The 13,693-nt window shown below is 57.8% G+C and overlaps 2 protein-coding genes across 2 annotated transcripts; both read right to left on the reverse strand.

Annotated features, from left to right (window-relative positions):
• Positions 1-131: 131 nt before the first annotated feature.
• On the reverse strand, positions 132-1,436 carry CALML6 (calmodulin like 6). Its single transcript, XM_054513242.2, has 4 exons — positions 1,389-1,436; positions 781-1,075; positions 530-674; positions 132-452 (listed from the first exon to the last, which is right to left on the reverse strand). The coding sequence occupies exons 1-4, from the start codon at positions 1,434-1,436 to the stop codon at positions 344-346; spliced, it is 597 nt and encodes a 198-aa protein (XP_054369217.1). The 3' UTR covers positions 132-343.
• A 5,822-nt stretch (positions 1,437-7,258) lies between these two features.
• Positions 7,259-7,809, reverse strand: LOC123858489 (small ribosomal subunit protein eS24-like). The gene has a single exon (XM_045895536.3). The coding sequence runs from the start codon at positions 7,757-7,759 to the stop codon at positions 7,361-7,363; it is 399 nt and encodes a 132-aa protein (XP_045751492.1). The 5' UTR covers positions 7,760-7,809; the 3' UTR covers positions 7,259-7,360.
• Positions 7,810-13,693: the final 5,884 nt, after the last annotated feature.

Consider the following 13,693-nt stretch of genomic DNA (forward strand, 5'->3'; position numbering starts at 1 on the left):
GATGTCACAGCAGGAGTGACGGGCCATGTGCCGTGGCTGCCCTAGGAAAACCCTCTCCTTTCTCCAGTCCCAGATCTTTGCCAGCCTTTCTGGGCGAGGGAGGAACACACAGTAGTCTGGCAGGAGCGTTTATTGGCCAGAGGTGGGGTTGGGTGGCGTGGGCGGTGCTGTGGGGGCAGCAGCAAGCAGTGGCCTTCCTCGGGCAGGCCTCCCATGGCCACAGCACCTGCTCCTACTGGACCAGCTTGAAGGACTCTCCGGTCATCATGGCCACAAACTCTGGGAGCAGAAGGACAGGTCAGCCACCAGCCTGGCCCAGCCACCCGGCTCCCAGGCCCGTCCCTCACTCACCCTCGTAGTCAATGGTCCCATCCCCGTCCTTGTCAGCCTCCTTCATCATCTGCTCGGCCTCTGCCTCATTGAGGGGCTCACCTGCGTTCATGAGCACGTACCTGCGGGGCCCCCACGCTGAGTGGCAGCGCATAGGGTTCTGGCCCTCGCCCACCCCCTCCCCAGCTCCAGGCCCTACTTGAGCGTGTCCCAGTCGATGTAGCCCTTGCCCTCCTTGTCGAAGACACGGAACGCTGCCCTCAGCTCGCCCTCCTGGTTCTGGGCCTTCTCCCAGTAAATCCCCATCAGGGCCAGGAAGCTGTCACAGTTGAAGAATCCTTTGTCTGCAGGGAGCAAGCAGCAGGGTGGGCCGCATGAGGGTGAGCTGGTGTGGCCCTCCCCGCTCACACAGGTGACCCCCCCCCAGGACTGCCCCCTGCCTGGCCTCACTGTCTCTGTCCACGTCCTTGGCCATGGAGGCCAGCTCACTCTTGGTGGGATTGATGCCCAGCAGGCTCATGAGCCGCTCCAGCTCTCCAGTCTTCACCTCCCCGTTGCCCTCCTCGTCGAACATCTCAAAGACCCCCTTGTACTCCTTGATCTGCTCGGCTGTCAGGCGCTCCGTCTGCAGGGACACCGGCCTAGCTTCACCGGGGCCTCCTCTGCCCCTCAGTCCAAGGGAGGGTGGAGGCCCCAGCACCCACGGCACCCCACCCTGTCCATCCACCTGGCAACCCTTCCGGGCCTATGGTTAAGGAAGGGGGCCCCAGCCCAGAGCAGCTTCCAGATGAGGTGGCACAAGGGATCGGTCTCGAGGGCTGAGTGGGACTGTGTCAGGTAGCTTCAGGGGAAGGACACATGAGGCAGAGGCCAGGTGCGAGGCGCCAAGGCTCAGGCCAGCCACGTGAGGGAGTGTCAGGCAGGCCCAGGCTCTGGGGCGGAGGCAGAGGACACCAGGTGAGACCAGGTGAAGGACGCCATGGGGGAGCATGACCCGGGTGAGAGTGAAGGACCCCAGCCCGTTCTGGCGTTTCTGGGGATGGTCTCTGGCCCCTGACCTCCCCTGCCGACCACTGCCATGGCAGCTTTCGGAAGGGCCCCCCCATCCCGGCCACCAGAGCAAGGGTGGAATCGGCAGCCAGCAGGGCTCAGCCTTGGCCGCCGCACTCTGCCCTCTCCCTCCAGCCCTGCTGAACTGCTCCCTCGATTCCCGGGGAGGCAGTCACGCTCCCGGGTAAAGGCCCTGTCCTGTCCTCTGTCCCCCCGGCCCCCGCTCCACCACCCAGCCAGCCCACCAGGGGCTCTGCCGGGTGCCGGGAGCAGCCTTACCATGTCTGTGGCCGGCCGGGAGAGCACTGCACAGGGGCACTAGCGACCGGGGGCAGAGGGGTGTCAGCCGCATTTTAGCTGGGCCCAGCTGCCTGGGGTCCCCAGAGTCCAGATTCCAAGATCCTTGTATGGCTAGGAGATCCTGCAGCCCTATTTTGGGACAGGCTTGGCCCTTCCCCACATAGCCCCTTTCTGGCCCTCCTTGGCCTGAGCATCCCCTCACCCTGAAGCGCCCTTTCGGATCCTAGGTCCTGGCTAAGGCCCTACCCCAGCCTCAGCCCTCTGGAGCCAAAGCCCAGATAGACAGCATGGGCTGAGGGCCAAGGGTAGGAAAGGGGCTGCTGGGTGGCCCGGGAGGCCCAGAGTGTTTGTACACGTGTTCTCCCTTTGCTGTCTCCTCTTCACCGTGTCAGCCTCCTCGAATCTCCTTCTCGGCAGTGGCTGCCCTTCCACCGTTCTGCCGCAGGACCCTCACACGGCCTGTCGTCACTCACGTACGAGCGTTCTTTCTGAATGCCCACCCTGGCCCCGTGACACCCCCATATCCCTATGGGCCCAGTGCTTTGCAGGCAGTCTCTAAAGACAGGTTGAGAGAACGAATGCATCCCTCTGGCCACCCTGTGCAGAAGGGGCTGGAAGTCGGCAGTCCGGGGAGGAGACAGCTGGACGTGGGGTGGGGGCCAGAGGGCAAGACGGACAAGACCAGGGGGCCAGACTGGCTACCAGGAGGCCAGACCAGGTTTCCTCTGAGCAGCCAGGGGCTATTCTGGGGTTTCTCAGAGAAACCTGACCTCCCTTGCACTCAGAACAGCAAAGCTGGCTCCCGAGGGAGGCTCAGGGCCTGGCCGTTCCGTGACGAGCTGCCTGGACAGCGTGCACACATGACTGCGCACGCGCGCTCAGCCCTCGGGCCCAGGCAGCCACCCTCCCCTCCACCGAGGGCCTCCTCCCTCCCACCCCGGCCCGGGGCACAAGACCCACTGGCCTGGCCACAGGGCTCCGAGGCTTGCGGTTACAGGTGGGAGCCTTGTGGGTTGAGGGGACTCCTCCCATCCCGGCCTCCAGCTCCCCCCAGGGATAGTCACAGATGGGTGCCCCCACCTAATACCCTCACGTCTGTGCGTGGCCCCCCAGAGTCACACACACACACGGCAGCCCCAGCCCATGACTGCCCGGTGATCTGAGCAGGTGGGATGTGCCCCCACCAGCCCGGCTCTGGGCCTGCCCGAACGTCTGAAGCCTCCGGGACGCTCCCCACTGAGGCCCAGGCCAGCTGCTGAGGCCGCAAGATTTGTGCTGACGGACAGCATGGCTCCGGCGGGCACCAGGCCAGAAGGCCCAGGGGACAGGGTTGAAGGGGAAGCGGGCTCCAGGTCTGGGGGGTGGCCCCCTACCTTTGCCCTGGCTACTCTCTCTGGTTCTGGTTTCAGGCTTTGTGATGATGAGAAGAGACTCTCCCACGCCCTTCCCTTGAAAACCTCAAACTAGAACAGGAGTCAGAAACATTTCAGTAAACTAGTCCCCTCTACAAGCCCAAACGTGAGGCAGGAAGCCAATGGGCGCCGGCCCCGAGACAGGGCAGGGCCTGAGGAGAAAGCAGGCACGAAGGCTAATTTCACGTGTACCTAGACTGCAGAGCCCAGACTTCTGCTCAGACACTAGTCTAGATGTCGTTAAGAAGGGGGTTTTGTTCAGGGACACCTGGGTGGCTCAGTCGGTTAAGCAGCTGCCTTCGGCCCAGGTCATGATCCCAGGGTCCTCGGATCGAGTCCCTCATTGGGCTCCTTGCTCAGCAGGGAGCCTGCTGCTCCCCCTGCTTGTGTTCGCTCACGTGCTCTCTCTCTCTGACTAATAAATAAAATCTTAAAAAAAAAAGGGGGGGTTGTTCATATATTTATTGATTACAGTGGCGAAATCAACATGAAATATTACTCAGGGAGAACTGACATTTACTGAACATCTGTTACATACCATGATCTTTTTTTTTTAATTTGGTAAAAAAAACAAACAAACAAACATATAAAACTGACCATCCTGGGGCGCCTGGGTGGCTCAGTCATTAAGCGTCTGCCTTCGGCTCAGGTCATGATCCCAGGGTCCTGGGATCGAGCCCCGCATCGGGCTCCCTGCTCCGCGGGAAGCCTGCTTCTCCCTCTCCCGCTCCCCCCGCTTGTGTTCTCTCTCTTGCTGTGTCTCTCTCTCTCAAATAAATAAATAAAATCTTTTAAAAGAATAAAAATAAAATAAACCAGTAGACTTTGAATAAAGCGGATGACCCTCATAATGTGGGTGGGCCTCATCCAATCGGTTGAAGACCTTAAGAGAAGAAGAGTGAGCTCCCCAGAGGAGGGAATTCTGCTCCAGAGGGCCTCTGGGTTCGAGCTGCAATATCAGCTCCTCCCTGGGTCTCAGGCCTCTGAACTCACCAGCCCCACAATCGCCACAAAGGGACCCAATTCCTTAAAATAAATCAACCTCTCTCCCTCACTCTCTCTCTCCCTCCCACTCCTACTGGCCTGTTTTTCTGGAGATTCCGACTGATACAGAAGGCCACTGGAGGCAGTATGCCCCAGGAACCTGGGCATCTGTGTCTGGGCCTTCGGGACCACCCTCCCAACTGCAGGGCACGTGGAATTTCCTCTGGGCAGGAAGGAGGCATGGACACCTGAAGAGAGCACCTGGACTCACAGACTGGAAACCCAGGCCAGGGTGTAGTGAAAGGCTGCGTGGTGACAAAGCCATCCCAGCCCTTCCCCACCAGCAAGTGCCTCCCCAGTGACTCCTCCCCGGAAGAGCGAAGAAACCCATAGACGCTGGCGCTGGGGGGGTCCCCTTCCAGGGCAGCCTCAGGTACAGACCCAGGTCGCCGGCCACTGTGGCCCCAGGTAGAACCTCTGAACAGGTCATTTCACGCAGGCTGAGTCCCCATGGCTGGCCTGAGGCTTCGGGCAGCACAGCCGGACTTCCCTCTGCCCGATCCTGCCCCCTCCCTGTCTCTGGCGTTGATGCCTTGTGCACAGCTCGTACCCAAACTCCATCTCGGGGTCAGCTTCCGTGGGACCCAATGCACAGCCAGAGGGGGCATTAGAGATGGATGCCTCACCGGTCGGCTGCGACAAGGCACCCTGGGAGTGGGCACACATTCCTCCCGGTGGCTCACCTGCTGCGACGGTCACCATCCTGGATTGGGCACGAGGGCGACAGGAGAGCAGGTGGCGGCTGCCCAGCACCTGACCTGTTGTCAGGACCCTGCTGGGGAAAGCTGGGACCTTGCCATGTGTGTGGGGACATCCGGGTGCCTGTCCCCCTCAGCTCTAAGGCCCAGACTCCTCTGAACCTTCTGCACCTTCAGGGTTTGCTCACCTCTCCCTGGGAAGAGCTGCACCCCCGCCTCAGCTGAGTTAGAATTCTGAGGCCTCCCCACCAACCCCCCCAGGCAACATTTATCCCCGTTAGGACATCCACCTCCCCTCCTAGGCACTAGGCCAACAACCAGGGGTAATTTGCAGCATAACCCAGCTGGGGACGAGTTGGGTCTGACAGCTCAAGGACAGCAAAGGATGAAGGGACCAATGGACCGAGCTGGCAGGAGCTGGGGGAGCAGGGCAGCCCCAGGGGCTCCTTTGAGGGGCTGGAGCATAACCGAGGCAGGCGTGAGACTCTACACCTACCAGTGGTTCTCGTAGCTGCCCCTCTTCCTGCAGCTTCCGCCTGAGGCGTCCTAAACCAGCACAGGGCAGGCCCCAGGCCGGGACCCACACTCTGCACGGCGCCTGCAGCCAGCCTCCTTGCCCACCAGCAATGGCGCTGCGCCCGTGACACGGTCTCCTCAGGGTCCCAGTGTGCTGAGCCCCATTCGTTGCCCACAGCGTCCCCTGCTCAGCCCCAGGAATGCCCCCTTCCCACCCCTCTTACCTCCTACAACCCCAAGAAAAACTCCGTGTCCTAGTCTTGAGTCTTTGTTTCGGGGTCTGCTCGGGGGAGCCCAGCCTGGACAAGGGGCGTAAAAACAAACCCCAGCTCTGGACCAGCAACCACGGCAGATGGGGAAGGGATGCGAGTGTAAGGCCCCGGCAGCGTTCAGGAACGGCCAGAGCTGGTTGCTGACATTACAATGTATGTGGAACTTTAAGTTAACCACTAAAATAACAGAAACGGATTGTGTAACTTCCATATCTAGGAGGGAAAAAGGAATAAAGAAAATGTAATGAACCCAACAGAACTCAGGAAAGAAGACGGAAGCCTAAGAAAAGCAGCATAACTAGAAAGCAGCAAGTAATGTCGTAAAAGTAACCCCAGCCACCTGACAGAGCTCCCGGGGGCTGAGGCTGGGACAATGTGAGCAAGAAAAGAAATCAAGTAGGATCAGATTATGACCCAAGAATAAAATAAATATCCATTGTGCATCAAAGCACACCATCAACAGGGTGAAAAGGCACCCCACAGACTGGAAGAAAATATTCACAAATCACATATCTGATGAGGGATTATTTATTTATTTGAGAGAGAGAGAGAGCATGAGCAGGGGAAGAGGTAGAGGGAAAAGCAGGCTCCCCGTTGAGTAGGGAACCCGACGCGGGGCTCGATCCCAGGACCCTGAGATCATGACCTGAGCCGAAGGCAGACGCTTAACTGACTGAGCCACCCAGGCGTCCCTGATAAGGGATTCATATCCAGAATATTTAATCCCTACAGCTCAACAGCAACAAAAATAAACAACCCAATTCACAAGTGGGCAAAGGACTTGAATAGACATTTTACCAAAAAAGATACACACATGACAAAGAAAAACATGAAAAGATGCTCAACATCACTAATTGTTAGGAAAATGCAAGTCGAAACCACAATGATCTATCATTTCACACCCATTAGGATGGCTACGATAAAAAACAAAACAAAACAAGTGTTAGGGAAGATGTGGAGAAATTGGGACACTGTGCACAGCTGGTGGGACTGTGGGACACTAAGCCTGCTATGGAAAACAGCATGGAGATTCCTGCAGAAAGCAGGCACAGAATGGCCATATGACCCAGCAGTTCCAATTCTGTCTGTACCTAAAAGAACTGAAAATCAGGGACCTGAACAGATATTTGTACACCCATGTTCCTAGCAGCATTATTCACAATATGTAAAAGGTAGAAACAACCCAAATGTACACCAATGGACAGATGGATAAACGAAACATCGTATATACATCTGCGGTAGTTAATGGTATGTGTCAGCTTGACTGGGCTGAGGGCACCCAGGCAGCTGGTCAACCCTTGCTTCTGGATATGTCTGTGAGAGCGTCCCTGCAAGAGATAAGCATCTGATTTCATAAACTGAGTAAGGAAATCATCCTCGCCAAGGCAGGTATGCATTGTCCAATCTGTTGAGGGCCCCGATAAAACAAAAAGAGGAAGAGGAAGAATGAGTTTGCTCTCTGCCTGAGTGGAACATCCATCTTCTCCTGCTTTTGCAAGTCAGCCCTCCTGCCACTCCGGCCGTCAGACTCAGACTGAATCACACCACCAGTTCTCTGGGCCTCCAGCCCACAGAGGGAAGATTGGGGAACGTCTTGGCCTCCACAACTGCACGGGCCAATTCCTATAATCAATCTCCTCATCGCTATATATATATTTCTTTTTTTTTTTTAACATTCTTAGTTTATTGATCCTCTCATGAAAAATCTGCACAACCAGATAAAGCCACTGCAGCATCTTTACTCCTTCTTTTTGCCAGCACCAACATTGGCTTTTGCAGTCCCCCTGACTTTCTTCATTCTGTTCTTGTGGTCCTTTTGCTGTTTTCTTGATGTCTTTTTCTTCTCATAGAGGCCATGTCTTGCAAGTCTGTGTTTGGGTTCATTTTTCTTTGCATAATCCAAGGAATCATATATTATGCCAAAGCCTGTTGTCCTGCCACCACCAAAATGGGTTCTGAATCCAAACACAAATATGACATCTGGTGTGGTCTTGTACATTTTGGCTAGTTTTTCCCGAATTTCTGTCTTAGGTACTGTTGCCTTTCCGGGGTGAAGAACATCAATGACCATCTGTTTCCGCTGAAGTAGTCGGTTAGTCATGAACTTCCTGGTCCGGATAGTTACTGTGTCATTCATGATGGCGGCCAAGCCTCATCGCTATATATTTCACACGTGTATCTGTGTGTATGTTCTGTTTCTCTGGAGAACCCTAATACAACATACAATGGAATTGTTATCATTCGGCCTTAAAAAGGTGGAACTCCTGACACCTGCTACCACATGGAAGAAACTGCAAGACAGTCTCAGAAGGACAAATACTAAGAAAACATACAGGAGTGCCTGGGAGGCGCAGCTGGTTAAGTGTCTGCTTCGTGGTTTCGGCTCAGGTCATGATCTCAGGGTCGTGGGATGGAGCCCCAAGTCGGGCTCCCTGCTTAGCAGGGAGTCTGTTTAGGATTCTCTCTTCCTCTCCTCCTGCTCCTCTCCCCACCTCCAAAAAAAACAAATAAATCTTAAAAAAAAGAAGAGAAGGGCACCTGGGTGGCTCAGTTGGTTAAGCGTCTGCCTTCGGCTCAGGTCATGATCCTGGAGTCCTGGGATCGAGTCCCACATCGGGCTCCCTGATCAGCAGGGAGTCTGCTTCTCCCTCTGACCCTCCTCCCTCTCCTGCTCTCTGTCTCTCATTCTCTCTCTCGCAAATAAATAAATAAAATCTTTCAGTCCGAGAAACTGTCACAGCCCAGAGGAGCTCAAGGAGACATGATGACTCAACGCAAGATGGGATCCTGGGACACAAAGAGGATCGTTGTTAAAAACCAAGGAAATCTATGGGGCGCCTGGGTGGCTCAGTTGTTAAGCATCCGCCTTCGGCTCAGGTCAAGATCCCAGGGTCCTGGGATTGAGCCCCACATCAAGCCCCACATCAGGCTCCCTGCTTGGTGGGAAGCCTGCTTCACCCTCTCCCACTCCCCCTGCTTGTGTCCCCTCTCTGGCTGTCTCTCTCTCCGTCAAATAAAATGTTTAAAAAAAAAAAAGGAAATCTGAATAAAGCATAGACTTTAATTAATAATAATATGTCAATATTGGTTGACTGTGACGTCAAATGTATCATGCTAATGTAAGATGTTCCTAACAGAACTGACCGAGTGTGAAGGGCATGGGAACTCTGTACTCTCAGCAGTTTTTCTGTAAACCTAAAACTGTTCTAAAAATAAAGTTTATTTTGACTCAACTCTAGGGAACAAACTGAGGGTGGCTGGGCGGGATGGGGTAACTGGGTGATGGGCATTAAGGAGGGCATGTGATGTAATGAACACTGGGTGTTGTATGCAACTGATGAATCACTGAATTCTACCTCTGAAACTAATAATACACTGTATGTTAACTAAATTGAATTTAAATAAAATATTAATCTTTTTAAAATTTTATTTTTTTAAATGTTTAAAAGATTTTGTCTATTTGAGAGAGACTGAGAGTGAGAGAGAGAGCATGAGCAGGGGACAAGCAGAGGGAGAGGGACAAGTCGACTCTGTGTGAGCCAGGAGCCCCATGTGGGCCTGATCCCAGGACCCCGAGATCAAGACCTCAGCCGAAATCAAGAATGGGACACTTAACCGACTGAGCCACCCAGGCGCCCCCTTAAAAAAATTGTTTATTTTTAAAAAGAAATCCAAATACATCAATAATCAAAACAATGCATTTAAAGCAATCACCGACTATCAGACTGAAAAACAAAACAGATCCCTGCTGTTTTCTGTTCACAGGACACAGCCTTCAAAGCAAGGCTGCTGCAGGAAGGCGGGAGGGAGAGCGGCCAAGAGAGCTGGAGGGGCTGCAGGGCTGCAGGGCTGGAGGGGCTGGGAGGGGGCTAGAGGGCTGCAGGGCTGCAGGGCTGGCGGGGCTGGCGGGGCTGCAGGGCTGGTGGGGCTGCAGGGCTGGAGGCGCTGGGAGGGGGCTAGAGGGCTGCAGGGCTGGCGGGGCTGGCGGGGCTGGCGGGGCTGCAGGGCTGCAGGGCTGGTGGGGCTGGCCGGGCTGCAGGGCTGCAGGGCTGCAGGGCTGGTGGGGCTGCAGGGCTGGCGGGGCTGCGAGGGGGCTGCAGGGCTGCAGGGGGGGCGCGTCCTGGGATGTGAGACCTTCTGCACCCCGCGCTCTGCACGCGTGCTGGGTGTGCGGGCGCAGCCCCTGAACATCATTCTCCAGCACCCCCTGGGTCTGAATATCGATCACTTATTGATTCACCAGGAAATCTCCACACTGAAGTCCACATCAATCTGACTGCCTTCTCCGACTGCCGCGATTGCGATTAATTTCGAAATCCAGACACGAGGAAGCAGCGGAAGGAGTTCCAGGGGTTTGTTTTTGCTTAGGGAGTGGGCGAGGGAGGCGCTGCCGGTAACCGGCGCCGAACCAGGGCGGCTTGCGCGAAGCACAAGCTGTCTCGGAACAAACCACCGCGGCCACCGGGCTCCTCCTGGGGCGTGCCGGCTCCCAGCCCACTGCCCGGCCGCTGCCCGGGGGGGCGCTTCTCCCGCCCGGGCCCGGCCCAGCTCGAGGCCGCGCTGGCGCGGGCCCCGCCAGGGTCCGCCTCTCGGCCTCGGCCCCGCCCCCTACCCGTCACTCAGCGCGGGCCCCGCCCCCGGCCCTTCGCTCCCCGCCCGCGGCTCCCGCCCGGAAGCGGCGCGGCCCGCGGCCTCTCCACACGCCGGCACCAGGCGGCGCTCGCGGGCCACGTGGGGCCGGACGGGGGCTGGGGTCCGCCGTCCAGCGGCTGGAGCTGGGCCAGCGTCGCCGGCTAGTGCCGCCCTCCGACTCATAACCCTGCCCTCGAAGCCTCACTTCAGGTCCCACTCTTGTCAGGGGAAAAACAGACATAAATATCCCTTTCGTTCACCCCTAAGGCGCGCACAGGTGGCGGGGAGCGGGGCAGGGCGCCGACCGCGGAAAAGTGGAGCTGCCGCGGGCCCTGGGCTGGCCTCCCACCCTGAATGTCCAGGCCCCCAGAGAAGCACCCGGTCCCCAGATGGCCCTTTGCACCCAGGGGACCACGGCTCCTGGTCTTGGCGTCCTGGGACCCTGCCCGGCTGCTGTGCGACCGTCCTGGCCCCCAGGGGCTCGCAGCTGGCGCGCCCTGTGCCCTGTACCCCTGCTCCTCCGAGGGGCTCTGAGGCTCTTCTTCTCTCCCTCAGTCTCGTTTACACGTGACCACACCAAGGACATTTTGTCCAAAGCTAAAAGAGGTTTTAAATGCATCAAGAGCCTCAGACCTGGGATGCCTGGGCGATTCAGTCAAGCGTCTGCCTTTGGCCCGGGTCATGATTCTAGGGTCCTGGAATGCAGCCCTGCGTCAGGCTCCTTCCTTGCTCCGGGGGGAGTCTGTTTCTCCCTCTGGCTCTCCTCCCTGCTTGAGCTCTCTCTCTCTCAAAGAAATAAATAAAATCCTTAAAAGGAAAAAAAAAAAAAAAAGAGCCTCAGACCTTTGCAGGGGCGGGCGTTCCAGTTGGCCCAGCAGCCAGAGGGGGGTAGAAGTCTGGAGGTCCGTCCTGCACAGAGGGGAAACTGAGGCTCCAGGTGAAGCCCCTTGCAGAGGGGGACTGCCTACCCTACCTCTCCACTGAGCCTAGCCCAAAGCAGCACCCACGGCCTGTGGGGCAGGGCCAGGCAGCAGGGGTGGGGCACCCATGATCCTGCCCTCCACCGTGCCCCAAGTGGTGCCCAGTCAGGGCTGACCCAAAGCCCCTCACCCTGCACTCTCTTCAGTGGCTTCCTCCCCATGGTGTATCTCAGAGGTTGGGCACCAAAGTGCCCACCCAAGGTCTGGGCCCCATGGCCACCAGGGGCTGCTGGAGGGGTAATGGGGCAGGACAGACAGGCCCTTAGAAGTTTGATCCAGCAGGCTAAGCCATCCCCTCCCCCACCCAGCTACCCCAGAGCAGGTCTGGGCATGAGCCTTGGGCAGATGCCCAGGGGACTACAGCGGGGCCCAGCTGGTCCCAGATGGGCGTCACAGGGAGATCTCCAGGGCCCCCGGCACGAGGCAGCCGCCCCACAGGCCTAGCCACACCTGCTGGTTTCCAAAACACCGCGTGCCTGCAGGCCCAGCCTCCTCAGGAGGGGCAGCCCAAGGGCCTGTGGGTGCTCCTGGCTCCTCCCAGCACCCCTACTGCTTGGGGTCCCAGCCCACCATCTCCTCCTTCACCTCCTCAGGTGCCCCATCCTCCAGCCTCTGAGACCATTGCCCTTGCACACGACCCTTCTCCAGGCCAGATGGCCCCCCTGCCCCGCCCTGCCTCTGATTGCCCTTCCCAGGCATACCTTGCATCACCTCCCAGGTGGCGGGTGGGCTGGCCCTCAGGGACAGGATTCTTAACAAACAGCCCTCAGGCCCCAGTGGCAGCCTCCAGAGATGAGGCAGGCTGCACCTTCAGAGAGAGCCGGGGCTGGCCAGCACTGCAGGACTGGGGCCCTGGGGGGGGTGGGGGGGGACTGCGGTGCTGCAGGGGTCCTGCAGAGAGGCAGCCGCGGTCCCACTACCCTCTGCCTGCCCCAGCGACATGCACTGGTGCCTGGCCTGAGTGTAAAGTGCCCACCTGACTTGGAGCAGGGCCTGGTGACCACGAACAAATGGGAGCAGAAGAGTGTGGGGACCCAGTGACCCCCCTTGCTGTTCCCACAGATACCCCTATAGCTCCCTGAGCACCCACCTTCACTTCAGAAGATGGTTTGGGGGGGCGCCTGGGGGCTCAGTCGTTGAGCGTCTGCCTTTGGCTCAGGTCAGATCCCAGGGTCCTGGGATCGAGCTCCACATCGGGCTCCCTGCTCCGCGGGGAGCCTGCTTCTCCCTCTCCCTCTGCCTGCCACTCTGCCTACTTGTGCTCTCTCTCTGTCAAATAAATAAATAATCTAGAAGAAGAAGAAGAAGAAGAAGAAGGAAGAAGGAAGAAGGAAGAAGGAAGAAGGAAGAAGGAAGAAGGAAGAAGGAAGAAGGAAGAAGAAAGAAGAAAGAAGAAGGCCCTTGGGTCCTAGGCAGGGGTCCTAGCCAGGGCTCCCAAGGCAATCCCACTGTCCTAACAGGTGGGCCACACATAGGGGCATGAGGGCAGCTGGTCTGAGGGAGGACCAGCTGGGGCAGGCAGGAGGGGCCAGGTCAACTCCCTCAGCCGCCAGGGTGGGGAAGGGAAAGAGAAGGAGACCCAGGGTGAGGGCTGGGTCCTCCCCCTGCTGGCTGAACAGTGCTAAGGGGGCCCAACAGGACCAGGTGCAGGGGCCCTCCAGGGAACAAGACCCCACCACCACCTGTGTGCAATTCATTTATTCAGGGCCTGCTCAGCGTTCTGCCTTGGGTCAGGGGGTCTCTGCTCCCCAGAGAGCCCGAACAGCAAGAACCAGTAAATAAGGACATGCCACCCAGCAGTGGAAAGAGGGCAGTGGTGCGGGGCTGAGGTGGGTTGCTGCACTGGGGGCTTATTGCAGAGGGGCACTGGAGTGGAGGCAAGGTGACAGGAAGCACTGACCTCCCCTTCCTTCTGAATTGCTCCCAAACCTGGTCCTCAAGGCCTCCATGAAGTTGGCTCCCCACTGAGCCCCTTCCCTTCCAACCTCCTGGCTGTATTCACACATGCCTCTCCTCCAGGCCAACTCTGAGGCCCTGCAGCTCCTGTGTCCATTCCTGGGACACCCCCCCCCCATGCTGAACCCCACTTCCCTGGCCACACCACCCTTTTGTCTGCAAAGTCCCTTCCCTCTCTCTGGGGCTCTCTTCCTTCTCACCCCTCTCCCCCGGGGGGCGGGGGGACATTGGCAGCTCAGGGACATCCTCAGCTACACACACTCCCCCACGGCCCTTCACTGGCCTGTGGCGTGTTCACCACACACCCACTTCTCCACCCAACATCTATAAGCATCTTAGACTGGAGAGATCCGAGACACAGCACACTCTCCTCCTGTCCCATCAGACTACTCCCTCTAGCTGCCCCTCCCCACCCTCCCAGCTCGCCACCTAGCTGTTCACACAGGCACCCTGGTGTCGCCCCTGCTCCTTCCATGCCCTCATCCCTGACCTACCACAGCCTC

The sequence above is a fragment of the Mirounga angustirostris genome, unplaced genomic scaffold (assembly GCF_029215605.1).
Source record: "Mirounga angustirostris isolate CCGP_5_RB_7025 unplaced genomic scaffold, mMirAng1.0.hap1 SCAF_4, whole genome shotgun sequence".
NCBI classification, from domain to species: domain Eukaryota; kingdom Metazoa; phylum Chordata; class Mammalia; order Carnivora; family Phocidae; genus Mirounga; species Mirounga angustirostris.

What these genes read in the sequence shown, in the direction of transcription:
- CALML6 (XM_054513242.2), bottom strand. Translation starts at nt 1,436, where the DNA reads ATGGGGGGGCCCTTCCGAAAGCTGCCATGGCAGTGGTCGGCAGGGGAG. An exon ending in GGCAGTGGTCGGCAGGGGAG is followed by an intron (nt 1,076 to 1,388) that starts GTCAGGGGCCAG and finishes CCTTAACCATAG; the next exon opens with GCCCGGAAGGGTTGCCAGGT. An exon ending in ATCGACTGGGACACGCTCAA is followed by an intron (nt 453 to 529) that starts GTAGGGCCTGGA and finishes GGGGCCCCGCAG; the next exon opens with GTACGTGCTCATGAACGCAG.
- LOC123858489 (XM_045895536.3), bottom strand. Translation starts at nt 7,759, where the DNA reads ATGAATGACACAGTAACTATCCGGACCAGGAAGTTCATGACTAACCGA.